Source organism: Pristiophorus japonicus, unplaced genomic scaffold (assembly GCF_044704955.1).
Source record: "Pristiophorus japonicus isolate sPriJap1 unplaced genomic scaffold, sPriJap1.hap1 HAP1_SCAFFOLD_29, whole genome shotgun sequence".
NCBI classification, from domain to species: Eukaryota; Metazoa; Chordata; class Chondrichthyes; family Pristiophoridae; genus Pristiophorus; species Pristiophorus japonicus.
Window position 1 is genome coordinate 5774003 of NW_027252668.1, and position 13233 is coordinate 5787235.

At 47.5% G+C, this 13233-nt stretch overlaps 3 protein-coding genes across 3 annotated transcripts; 1 reads left to right on the forward strand and 2 right to left on the reverse strand.

Moving 5' to 3' along the window:
- Positions 1–3579: 3579 nt before the first annotated feature.
- LOC139248339 (histone H1-like) lies at positions 3580–4227 on the forward strand. The gene has a single exon (XM_070872133.1). The coding sequence runs from the start codon at positions 3580–3582 to the stop codon at positions 4225–4227; it is 648 nt and encodes a 215-aa protein (XP_070728234.1).
- A 2809-nt stretch (positions 4228–7036) lies between these two features.
- Positions 7037–7423, reverse strand: LOC139248236 (histone H2A type 2-A-like). The gene has a single exon (XM_070871985.1). It carries the CDS (start codon positions 7421–7423, stop codon positions 7037–7039), a length of 387 nt encoding a protein of 128 aa, XP_070728086.1.
- Positions 7424–8451: 1028 nt separating this feature from the next.
- On the reverse strand, positions 8452–9941 carry LOC139248157 (histone H2B-like). Its single transcript, XM_070871903.1, has 2 exons — positions 9871–9941; positions 8452–8806 (listed from the first exon to the last, which is right to left on the reverse strand). The coding sequence occupies exons 1-2, from the start codon at positions 9939–9941 to the stop codon at positions 8452–8454; spliced, it is 426 nt and encodes a 141-aa protein (XP_070728004.1).
- Between the last annotated feature and the right edge of the window lie 3292 nt (positions 9942–13233).

Sequence of the window (13233 nt, forward strand, 5' to 3'; positions counted from 1 at the left end):
ACTTTTATCAGAATCTGAACAAAGGAACTGGGCCTGGGGGGCAAGGACAGAGAATGATTAAAGCTGGGAGCCTTGTCCCTTGGAGATGCTCAATTTGGGATCATTCCGTGCAGGGTATTTCTCTCTCCATGAGCCCGTCTTCACAAAGCAATCCTGCAGAAACATCGGAGGGACGAGGGAGTGGGAGTGTTTGCTGGGACCGTGCAGGAGTTAATATCTGACAGAAACAGTCCGAGATTAGTTTAAACACTCTCACTGTGAGTAATACCGAAGTGTACAATCAAGAGGTTATAGGTAGGGAGGAACTTATTACAATCACTGTCACTAATGAAGTAGTACTCGGTAAAATAATGGGACTAAAGGCGGACAAGTCCCCTGGACCTGATGGCTTACATCCTGTGGTCTTAAGAAATGTGGCTGTAGAGATAGTGGATGCATTGTTTGTAATCGACCAAAATTCCCTAGATTCTGGGGAGGTCCTAGCAGATTGGAAAATTGCAAATGTTCAAAAAAGGAGGCAAACAAAAAGCAGGAAATTATAAACCAGTTAGCCGAACATCTGTTGTTGTGAAAATGCTGGAGTCCATTATTCAGGAAGCAGTAGCAGGACATTTGGAAAAGAATGATTCAATCAAACAGTGTCAGCATAGTTTTATGAAAGGGAAATCATGTTTGACAAATTTGCTGGAGGTCTTTCAGGATGTAACAAGCACGGTAGATAAGGGGCAGCCTGTGGATGTGGTGTATTTGGATTTCCAGCAGGCATTCGATAAGGTGCCACATAAGAGGTTACTGCACAAGATAAAAGCTCATGGGATTGGGAGCAATATATCAGCATGGATAGAGAATTGGGTAACTAACAGAAAACAGAGAATCAGGATAAATGGGTCATTTTCCGGTTGGCAAACAGTGATGAGTGGGGTGCCACAGGGATCGGTGCTGGGTCCTCAACTATTTACAATCTATATTAATGACTTGGATGAAGGGGCCGAGTTTAATTTAGCCAAGTTTGCTGATGATACAAAGATGGATGGGAAAGCAAATAGATATGCAAAGGGATAGCGACAGGCTAAGTGAGTGTGCAAACATTTGGCAGATAAGAACATAAGAAATAGGAGCAGGAGTAGGCCATATGGCCCCTCGAGCCTGCTCTGACATTTAACGCAATCATGGCTGATCCGATCATCAACTCAGGTCCACTTCCAGATGGAGTATAATGTGGGAAAATGAGAGGTTATCCATTTTGGCAGAAATAATAGAAAAGAAAATTATAATTTAAATGGAGAAAAATTGCAACGTGCAGCAGCACAGAGAGCCCTGGGGGTCCTTGTACAAGAAACACAAAAAGTTAGTATGCAGGTACTGCGAGTAATCAGGAAGTCAAATGGAATGTTGGCCTTTAATGCAAGGGGGATAGAGTCTAAAAACAGAGAAATCCTGCTACAACTGTACAGGGTATTGGTAAGGCCACACCTGGAGTACTGTGTACAGTTTTGGTCTCCGTATTTAAAGAAGGATATACTTACATTGGAGGCTGTTCAGAGAAGATTCACTCGGTTGATTCCGGAGATGAGGGGGTTGACTTATGAGGATAGGTTTGAGTAGGTTGGGTCTGTACACATTGGAGATCAGAAGAATGAGAGGTGATCTTATTGAAACTTATAAGATAATGAGGGGCTTGACAAGGTGGATGCAGAGAGGATATTTCCACATAGGGCAACTAAAACTAGGTTACATAGTCTTAGAATAAGGGGCCGCCCATTTAAAATTGGGGTGAGGAGGCATTTCTTCTCTCAGAGGGTTGGAAATCTATGGAATTATCTGCCCCAGACAACTGTGAAGGCTGTGCCATTGAACATATTTAAGGTGGCGATAGACAGATTTTTAAGCGATAAGGGAGTAAATGGTTATGCAGAGGGGCCAGGGAAGTGGAGCTGAGTCCATGATCAGATCAGCCATGATCTTATTGAAAGGCAGAGCAGGCTCGAGGAGCCAAATGGCCTACTCCTGTTCCGATTTGTTATGTTCTTATGGCCCTGAGCTGCAAGATTGCAGAGAGTACAACAGGCAAGCGAGTGATAAATGTGTGACATTGTTTCTCTCACTCTCTGACACGGTCCCGCAGTATGGGATTAATAATGCATCTGTCTCTGGTACAATATCAGTGAGAGAGGAGACTGCATCTTCTGTCTCTTCAAAGGGATCTTTGAGAATAAAACGGGACTTCACAGGTCAGTCTGCAACTGATACTGTGCATGTCGTTCTGTGTCTCACCGCCCTACCTCGCACTCTCCTGTCTCTCGCTCAGCCCTCTCCGCTCTCTCTGCCTCTCAGTTTCCATCCGCTCTCTCTTGTACTCTTCGTGAAGGCGGGAGACTGTTATTTAGCGTGATGTGGAAACACTGTTGGAAGTGCAAGACTGATAATGCTCTGTTTCTCTCTGAAGTTGTGGCACTGTTACTGAGCGTATTATGGAGACACTGATACAAAGTGTAAAACTGATACTGTGTCTGTCTCTTTTCCGCTGGTGCTGTACATTAATGTGTGATAACATTATTGAGAGTAATATGGAGACACAGTTCGGGAGTTTCAAGACTGATACTGTGTCTGTCTCTCTGTCGCTCTCTCTGATAGCCATCTCTGGGTGTTGAGTATGGGATGGATAGGGCACCAGTTACTGTTATATGTCGCTCATTTTCTGAGAAGAGAGAGACAAAGAGAGGCTGCAGGGGCGGTGAGCACATAATTTGTGTTTTCATGTTAGTCAAACATATTTCTGCATTAGAACAATACAACAACTTAAAAGCAGATATGGGTTAAGCCAGCCACAGCTGTGATTGGCTCCTGCCCCTGAATCTGGGAACAGACACTGTGAGGAGCGCCGGCCTCAGAGTGTTTAACACTGACTGAGCTGGGAAACGACAACTGACCCGAGAATCGGCAGCACAGCCGAGCGGAGAGGAAAACCTGATCTGGGAACTGTAAATCTGGAAACAGTTTGTGCTGTGAATGTGCAGATTTCAACATTGTGTGAGCGAGAGTGTGTTAAAGGGACGGGCGGGTTAGACTAATGTCACTGTGTTTGTGTGTCCGCTCTCATCGCCGGATTTCAGAGTCCCTCTTGTGTAAAATTCAAAGATTTCCCCGTCACAGGATCGCCCTGCTGCCCTGCTCAGGCCTGAAGTGGGAATGAATCAGAAAGTTTGATTTGGTTTCAAATTTCAGTCAAAAAACAGAGAAAATATCCGCGATCGGCTGAGAGAGCGCGACCAGTGCAGCAATGAAACGGGTTTAAATCGAAATTGCTGCCTTCAATTCGGATGGAACTTTCTCGGCAGCAAACATCCCGGTCTTCGGGACAGAAAGAGGCCAGTCTGGGAATGTGGAGGGCCCGAGTTGAATTGGAATCGGAGAGTTAGTGAGGAGAGAGAAACACAGAGAGGCTGGAGGGGCCGGGAGCTGACAGCAGGATGTCTCCTTCCCGTCCGCTCGCTGCCTTTAAGTTGCTCTGTGTCGCCGCCTCTCGTTTCATTTCTGACCCAGCTCTGACTGTCAGAGAGATTTTCCAGAGTCGCGGACATGACTGATACTGCAGCCGCCGAAACGGCTCCTCCTGCCGCCGTCGCTCAAACTAAGGCTCCCAGCAAGAAGAAGAAGGCGGCTCCCCGCTCCGGGCCAGCCGGTCCCAAGTTGGGCAACCAGATCCTCAAGGTTGTGGCCGATGGCAAGGATCGCAGGGGAACGTCTCTGGCCGCGATAAAGAAGGCTCTGGCGGCCAAAGGCGTCGATGTGGAGAAGCGCGGATTCCAGATCAGGTCCAGTATCAAGAAGAATGTGATGAATGGCTCCCTGAAGCAGATCAAGGGCACGGGCGCTTCGGGCTCATTCAAAATCACACATACAGATCCCCAGGGGAAAGTGGGAAAGAAGGTGAAGAAGCCAGCAGCCAAGAAATCTCCAGCAAAGAAAGCAGCAGCCAAGAAATCTTCAGCAAAGAAAGCAACAGCCAAGAAATCTCCAGCAAAGAAAGCAGCAGCCAAGAAAACGAGCACCAAGAAGGCGCTAACGGCAAAAAAGACAGCGAAAGGGCCAGCTGGGAAGAAGGCGGCGGCTAAGAAGCTCAAGAGCCCCAAGAAAGTGAAGGCGGCCAAAAAGGTGGAGAACCCGAGGGTCAAGGCCACGCCCAAATCAGCAAAGGCCAAGAAAGCAGCGCCCAAAAAAAAATAAAAAGGCAACTTCTAAACAATTAAACCCAAAGGCTCTTCTCAGAGCCACCCACGCCTCTCAGAAAGGAGCTGATCCCGGAATCAAATAATCCCTGTCCCGGGCTCAGATTCCAGATAGAAATTGAAAATGACACGGGGATCCCTAGTGACTCGTTGCCGTTGGCTGTACCCCACCCCGTCCCGCCCCCAGTGTCTGCACCCACCTCCCCTCCCCTCAGTGTCTGCACCCACCTCCCCACCCCCCCGCCGCCCCAGTGCCTACAATAAAACACTGAGAATGGGATGTCCGGCCCGGGCCTCACTGTAACTGGGGTTTGAGTCCGGCTCTCGTCTCAGTTCCTGGTCATTGTCATTTCACAGATTCAGGGGGAAGAGTCTCTGAGACAGTGGGACTGGCAGCGAGACCCCGCCTCACAACTCTTTTTGGGAGAAAAACTAAACATTAAATCGTGCCCCCCGATCTGGGGGACACACCAAACATTTTCAAGGCCCTTTTCTTGGTGTTTTTTTTTGTTTATTTTGTATTTTTTTTTGGGCACTAAAATCAAATGTTTTTTTCCAAGTGCCCCCTATAAAAGGGGAGGGGGACACTAAAAACACCGGCAATTAAAACAAATTAAACTTTAAAACATAAAATCAATTTAAAATTTGGTTGCCGGGGGTGATGATGCACTCCAGTCCCTCCGGCGCCCAACTCTCGCGGAAGGCCGCGAGTGTACCGGTGGACACCGCGTGCTCCATCTCCAGGGACACCCTGGCGCAGATGTACGCGCGGAAGAGAGGCAGGCAGTCAGGCTGAACGAACCCCTCGACCGCCCGCTGCCTGAACCGGCTGATGGCCCCCTTGGCCGTGCCCAGGAGCAGTCCTACGAGGAGGCCCTCGGACCTACCCACTCCCCTCCGCACAGGGTGCCCAAAGATCAGGAGTGTGGGATTGAAGTGCAGCCAGAAGTTCAGGAGCAGCCCCTTTAAATATTGGAACAGGGGCTGCAACCTCGTGCATTCAATAAAAACATGGAACACGGACTCTTCCAGACCGCAGAAATTGTAGGCGGCCTGGGAGCCCGTGAACTGACTTAAACATTTATTGCACGGGACTGCTCCATGCACCACCCTCCAGTCCAAGTCCCCGATAAATAATGGGAGGACTCCTGCGTAGAGTGCACTCCATCGGGGACCCCCGCCTCCTCCGGACGGCAAGATGGTATGCCATGGCGTGTCCGGACGGCAGACGAGGATGGCAAAGTTGAGAGTGTGCAGGAGCAGACCGTACAGGAAAGCCCTCCGTGCAGAACTGAAAGGCACGGAGGGGATTTCCCTGAGGCGGCTCAAGTTGTGAGGCGCCGGCTCCCGAGGGAGGTTCCGATGTTTGGCGCCGATGAGGAATTCCGTCCGGACAGGGATCAGTTCGGACGGGATCTCCCCACGTGCTTGAGCCTCCTCGACACACCTAACGGAGTCAGGGCCCAGTGCTGTTTTTAGCGATTTGATGGCATCGGCCGCGCGCGGACGTCGGCCGAATTTAGGCGCCGCACCAGCGTGACTGGCGCCATCCAGCCCGCTCCTCCGCCATCGAGCAGGTACCCCGCCTCACAACTCAAACCACAAACACCAGATTCTCCAAATCAGCTGGAATAAGGTGTTTGTAAAGTGCTGAACCTGTCTGTGACAGGAGATGGAATAAGGTCTGAGATTGACAGGGAACGGACTATATAGGCGGGAATATTCCTGATTGTTAATTGTACCGGGACCTTATTTAACAGCTTCTGGTCCCTGGAAGCCTTGAATATGAATTCCGAGTCTGTAAGTGTTTGTGCGGAGCGCTGTGTATCGGTTGTATTGTGGAGAAAACAATTTGAAATTGGCGGTTGCAGAAAGCTGGAGGTGGAGCTGGAAGATCAGAGGCGGCGCTCTGCTCTGTCTCTCAATCTTGATTCTGTCCCCTTCCCTGCCGCGCTCTCTGTTTAACCTCTCACTCTGTCTCTTCCCCTTCCCGCCTCTCTCACGCTGCGCTTTCTCAGTCAGGTCGGGGCCGGCTCTATAAAAAAGGAGCCAGGAGCAGTTGGTTCGTCATTCAGCGACAGTTTGAGTGAAGAATTATCATGTCTGGACGAGGTAAAGGAGGCAAAGGACTGGGCAAAGAATGAGCCAAGCGGCACCGTAAAGTGCTCCGTGATAACATCCAGAGCATCACCAAACCCGCCATCCGCCGCCTGGCTCGCCGTGGTGGTGTCAAGCGGATCTCGGGCCTGATCTACGAGGAGACCCGCGAGGTGTTGAAGGTTTTCCTGGAGAATGTCATCAGGAACGCTGTCACCTACACCGAGCACGCCAAGCGCAAAACGGTCACTGCCATGGATGTGGTGTACGCTCTCAAACGGCAGGGCCGCACTCTCTATGGATTCGGCAGCTGAACAACTCCACCCTTTACACCCAGCACAACACAAAGGCTCTTTTAAGAGCCACCCACCGCCTCACAGGGACCTGGGGATGGGAGTGGACAGTTTGTTGGGAAGTTATTTCAGCTATTTAATTAATGGAAATAAACACTTTGATGTTTCTAGTGCCTGACACGGCCATCGGACTTCTGCGGCAATGTTTGAAAATCCACACTTCTAGATGGCTAACCTTATAACTAAAAACATTTGAGGCTCATTTCTGATTAGCAAACTTCAAGCTTAATTATAGTAAAGTATGTTAAATTAAATCTGGGACTATTGTTATCCACAGAACAGAAAGCAGCCCTTTCACAGATACTGTGGGTGGCTCTGAAAAGAGCCTTTGGGTTATTAGATTAAATCCTGTCCGCTTTACTTGCCCTTGGGCGCACTGGCGGTTTTCTTGGGCAGCAGCACAGCCTGGATATTAGGCAGCACCCCGCCCTGAGCGATGGTCACCTTTCCCAGCAGTTTGTTGAGCTCCTCGTCGTTGCGGATGGCCAGCTGTCGGTGTCTGGGAATGATGCGGGTCTTCTTGTTGTCGCGGGCCGCGTTGCCGGCCAGCTCCAGGATTTCAGCGGTCAGATACTCGAGCACAGCAGCCATGTAGACCGGGGCTCCGGCACCCACACGCTCAGCGTAGTTGCCCTTTCGCAGGAGCCTGTGAACACGGCCCACAGGGAACTGCAGTCCGGCCCGGGAGGAGCGAGACTTGGCCTTGGCCCGAACTTTACCGCCGCTTTTTCCTCTCCCAGACATTTCCACAATCCACACGTTCAGAGAAAGAATGAGAAACTCCTCCCACATCTGCCTTTCTTGTACCTTCTGTTGGAATGCAGGGAGCGAATTTGTGATTGGTCGCTCGGTGGTGAATTTCATTGGTTTTACCAGGTGACCAATCACAGTCTGTTTAGCCCACCAATGAAAGTAGGGCGGAAATTACTGTCTTCAACAGTCAGAATTACGATTTTAAATTCAAAAACCCCGCCAAGAAATTTTTAAATAGCGGATTATGTTAATATAAATTCACCATTAGTCAAAGATTTCCCAACACGTTTGAATTAATTTTGTCTTTTACATCTTCCCCTTGCAAGTTCCAGGCTGTTACAATCAGGATTAAATTCGGGTACTATTTCAAACTGTCTAATGGGCGGAAATCAATCCCCACCGATTCTGCAATCGGACACATTCCAACTCAATCTTTGTATAAGTTGGGTTTCACAGATTATCGATCCTGCAAAGGCGGGAGTGAGCCCAGAACTGGGAGTCCTTCTGAGAAAAGAGAAGAGGGACAGAGTATTCAAACTGCCCCGGTTCTGGTCTCTGTAAGAACTCCCATTCTGGGTTGTGACACTGCGGGGAGTCTCGGGTTAATAAACGGACTGACCCGCAACAGGAATGGAAAAATAAACTTGAAAAGGGCTTGCGAGAGAGAATATGTGACTGAAATCTGAGTCTCAGTCCCTAAACAAGCTATTAATTTGGCAGGCGGTGTAAATGAACGGGTCTGAGAGCAAAGGGAAACATCGACCAGGGACCGTGTTTATAGTTGGCGGAAAATTCCAGCGACGCTAAAGTGGAACCGGACAGTGAAACTGATATCTGAGAATTCAAAACTAAATCTACAACTGGATGTGTAAAAGTTCTCAAATATACTTGTTCAGGAAATAATTACAATAAACAGAGTGTAAAGGGAAATGCGTTTGTGCAGCTCTTTCAGAGGTTGTGGATGGCTCTTAAAAGAGCCGTTGTGTTTGGGGTTTGATCTGTCAGGACAGCGGGCAGTCTCACTTGGAACTGGTGTACTTGGTCACCGCCTTTGTCCCTTCCGACACGGCGTGCTTGGCCAGCTCCCCAGACAGCAGCAGGCGCACGGCGGTCTGGATCTCCCGGGAACTGATGGTGCGGCGCTTGTTGTAATGGGCCAGGCGGGAAGCCTCACCCGCGATGCGCTCGAAAATATCCTTCACAAACGAGTTCATGGTGCCCATGGCCTTGGAGGAGATGCCGATGTCGGGGTGAACGTGCTTCATCACTTTGTAGATGTAGATGGCGTAACTCTCCTTCCTCGACCTTCTGCGCCTCTTGCCGCTCTTCGCTGGAGTTTTCTTGATTACTTTCTTGGCGCCTTTCTTGGCGGACCTGTTCTCTTTTCGTCAGCCATCCTCTCGTTCAATCAGGCGCAGATTTGGGGAAATTCTGCTCCGAGCCCGCATTATATCGGCAGCCCCACACTCCGCCCACAGCCCTATGCTAATGAGGGATGGGCGAAGGCAATGGTTGTGATTGGCTTGTCAATATCCATTGTTCTGTATCTCTCTGATTGGATGTTTAAAGAGACCAATCAAATTTGTGCTCGCCACAATCTCAAATTCTTGAATGAGGTCATGTGTTGCAGCACCTCCTGATTTATACTCTGTTCTTTATGTGTTTCTGTTCTGCTATCAGGCAAAAATCTTATGAGGAAGGTTCATAAATCTTTTAGTATATATTCAATAATCTGAACAGCAAACTCACTGCTCTGTTTATCGATCTGGATTTTTACATGTTCAACAGACATTGACCGGTTTATAACCGAGATTGACTGAGGGTGACTTCTGGTCAGGAATCTCCCAGTTTATCAACCGGAGGGATTTAATATCAAGTAGAGAAATAGTGACCTGGATTTATATTGCGCCTTTCACGACCATCGGACTTCTGAACGTGCTTCGCAGCCAATGAAGTGCTTTTTGAAGTGCAGACACTGTGGTAATGGCGGAAGGGCGGCAGACATTTCGCGCACAACAAGCTCCCACAAACAGCAATGTGATAATGACCAGATAATCCACTGTGTTGTGTTGATCGAGGGCTAAGTATTGGCCAGGACACCGGGCATAATTGACCTGCTCTTCTTCAAAATAGTGGCCGTGGGATCTATTACATCCACCTGAGAGAGCGACGGACCTCGGTTTCACGTCTCTTACTATAGATGGCACCTCCAACAGTGCAGCACTCCCTCATCACTGCACTGGTATGTCAGCCTAGATTTTTGTGCTCAAGTTCCTGGAGTCTGACTCAGAAGCAAGGGTGCTACCAACTGAAGCACAGCTGATCAGATTGTGATCAATAGATCAGTTTCTTCAGACAGTAACCAGCCCTTTCACAGATAGAGTGCGTGGCTCTGAAAAGAACCAACGTGGTATTAGATTAAATCTTGTCCATTTTACTTGCGCTTGCTGGGCCCAGCATTGGATTTCTTTGTCAGGAGCACCGCGTGCATTTTTGGCTGTTCAACCATGATCCTATTGAATTGTGGAGCAGGCTCGAGGGGCCTTATGGCCTTCTCCCATTTCTTACAGCTGAATTTGATTACACCATTGTGTTAAGTGATTAAATATTTATTTAGACTTGCAGGTCAAGGAATTTCTCAAACGTAAGGGCTATTTACTTGACACAGCTCGACAAAGGCGCACCTAACTTTGATAAACATATTTGGAAATATGATTTATGTGAGTGTTGTTTTTTCTTCAGTTTCTGCTCGGCGAATTTGGGTTTCATTATACACCTGTCAGCTTCGAGTATGTGAGTGTGATTTTCACATTGTCTCGCTGTCTCTGGGATGTGTGTGTGGGTTTTATTCTGTACCTGGTCAGTTTTTGTTATGCAAATGCATGTTTTACTCTCTACTTGTCAGTTTCTATTATGTGAGTGTGTTTTACTCTGTCCCTGACAGTCACTGATATGTGAGTGTGGGTTTTATTGTGTATTGTTCAGACTTTGAGATGTGAGTGTGAATTTTACTTTATATGAATGAAACAACTGACTTTATTTAAAAGAGAAAGACTAGTAAATGTTCTTGAGTGGAATCTGAGTGTCCTTGTACATGAATCACAGAAAGTTAACATGCAGTTACAGCAAACAATTAGGAAGATAAATGGTATGTTAGCCCTTAATGCAAATGGGTTGGAGTACAAGAGTAAGGTAGCGTTGGTACAATAATATCGAACTGAGATTGGGAGAAATTTGTTCACTCAGAGGGTTGTGAATCACTGGAGTTGGGATTTTAACCTGCATCTGTCAGTTTCCTGTATGTCAATCGTGGTGTTTACTGGTTTTTTTTGTCAGTAATTTTGGAGATTTACTAGGAGCGAGTGTGCTTGGCCAGCTCTCCGGGTAGTACCAGACTCATGGCCGTCCAGATGTGTGGACACAATCTGTACACTCCTAACTGTTAGAGGTTGCTGCCATCTCCTGGCTGAAAGCGAGTGCTGCAACAAGTGACAATCATTCAGCAGAACCCATTTTAAATTCCACAGATCGCTCAGAACCATGTTTATGTTCAGCTTAAACTATTGCAAAGTATTTTATTGGTCCGGCTGAAAACTCCAAACAACCATTAAAAGCAGGTGGAGGCGCTCACCCGATTGTAGTGTGAACAGTGGGTTAATCACTGAGCGTGGGATCGACATTACTGGGCAATTCATTTCAACCAAACGTGTCTTTGCAGAGACGTCTACAGTGCTGGGGTTAATCATTGAGTGTGGGACAGACATTGCCTCTGTCACTCAGCTACTGTGTGCTAATGTGGGATTCACTGGTCAGTGTAGGATAGATACTGTATCTGTCACTGTCTGGTACAGTGTGTCAGTGTGGGATTGACTGGGAGTATAGTAAAGACACTGTATCTGTCACTGTCTGGTACAGTGTGTCAGTGTGGGATTGACTGGGAGTATAGTAAAGACACTGTATCTGTCACTGTCTGGTACAGTGTGTCAGTGTGGGATTGACTGGGAATATAGCAAAGACACTGTATCTGTCACTGTCTGGTACAGTGTGTCAGTGTGGGATTGACTGGGAGTATAGTAAAGACACTGTATCTGTCACTGTCTGGTACAGTGTGTCAGTGTGGGATTGACTGGGGAGTATAGTAAAGACACTATCTGTCACTGTCTGGTACAGTGTGTCAGTGTGGGATTGACTGGGAGTATACTAAAGACACTATCTGTCACTCTCTGGTACAGTGTGTCAGTGTGGGATTGACTGGGAGTATAGTAAAGACACTGTATCTGTCACTGTCTGGTACAGTGTGTCAGTGTGCGATTGACTGGGAGTATAGTAAAGACACTGTATCTGTCACTCTCTGGTACAGTGTGTCAGTGTGGGATTGACCGGCACGTGTAAAAACAGAAAGCGATGCTTTCCCGCTTGATGCGTGTGATGGTGGTAGAGTGGTGAGCACAGCTGCCTTCCAAGCTAGTTGATCTGGGTTCAATTCATGGCCGTAGGATTCAGTCAAAATTTAATCCACTTTCTGTTTGGGATATATAAGTGAGTGTTTTAATCAATACCTGTGAAATTCTCGTTTGTGAATGTGGATTTTAATCTTTACAGACATTCTCTGATTATTGTGGGGGGTTTCTATGTACTGTATTGGAACCGGGTTTGTGGACTTTATTCTGTATCAGCCCACCTCTGGTATGTGATTATGACTTTTACTCTGTATCTGTCAGTGTTTGATACAGTGTGTTTTATTCCGTCCTGCTCCTATTTTTTATGTTCTTATTTTTATTATGATATACAAGTATAAAAGCAAAATACTGTGGATGCTGGAATTGGAAATAAAAACAGAAAATGCTGGAAATTTCAGCGGGTCAGGCAGCATCTGTGGAGAGAGAGAGAGAGAGAGAGTTAACGTTTCAGTTCGATGACAAAGGCTCATACACCTGAAACATTAACTCTGTTCCTCTCTCCACTTTTATTGATATGGAATAGAGGGGAGTACTCTGTATCTGTCATTTTCAGCTTTGCGATGGTAGGTTTTAGTCTATTTCTCTCAGTCCCTGGTACGTGAGCGTCGCTCTGTATCTATCGGTCCCTGGTATGTACGTGTGGACTTTACTCTGTATCTGGCAGTGTCTGTTATGGGAATCTGGATTTTATTCTGTACTTGTCATCTTCTGATTTATTAGTGTGGGTCTTATCCTATAACTGTTAGTTTCTACCAAATTTAGAGATGGTTTTCTTTGAATCTGTCAGTCTCTAGTATGGGAGTATGTATCTATCTGTGCTGTCCGTGTCTAGTATGGGAGTATGTTACTATCTCTGTGCCTGTCAGTGTCTGGTATGGGAGTACGTATCTGTCTCTGTACCTGTCGATCGCTGGTGTGGGACTATGTATCTTTCTGTCCCTGTCAGTGTCTGCTATTGGAGTATGTATCGATCCGTGCAGTCCGTGTCTGTTATGGGAGTCATCATCGTCATAGGCAGTCCCTCGAGTTGAGGATGACTTGCTTCCATGCCAAAAAGTTCACAGGTGTTTCAATGAAGGACCTAATATTTCAGGTCCCAAACTACATGTTAAAGGGTGAAAGGTACCTGTGCGTTGATTTTTTTTTAAACATGTGGTGGCAGTTGCACACCAGCCACCATACGGACTTGACAGAGCTAGGTCTTGGTCCAGTGGCAAGGGTTATCCAAGACGACTGGAGACCAGCTCTGCGGCACTGACCTAGTGCGTACACATATCGCAGTGTGGGCTGGCCCATGCTGCCCCTGGGCCCTCGCCTCTCCTGGGCCCCGAACTCAAGCCT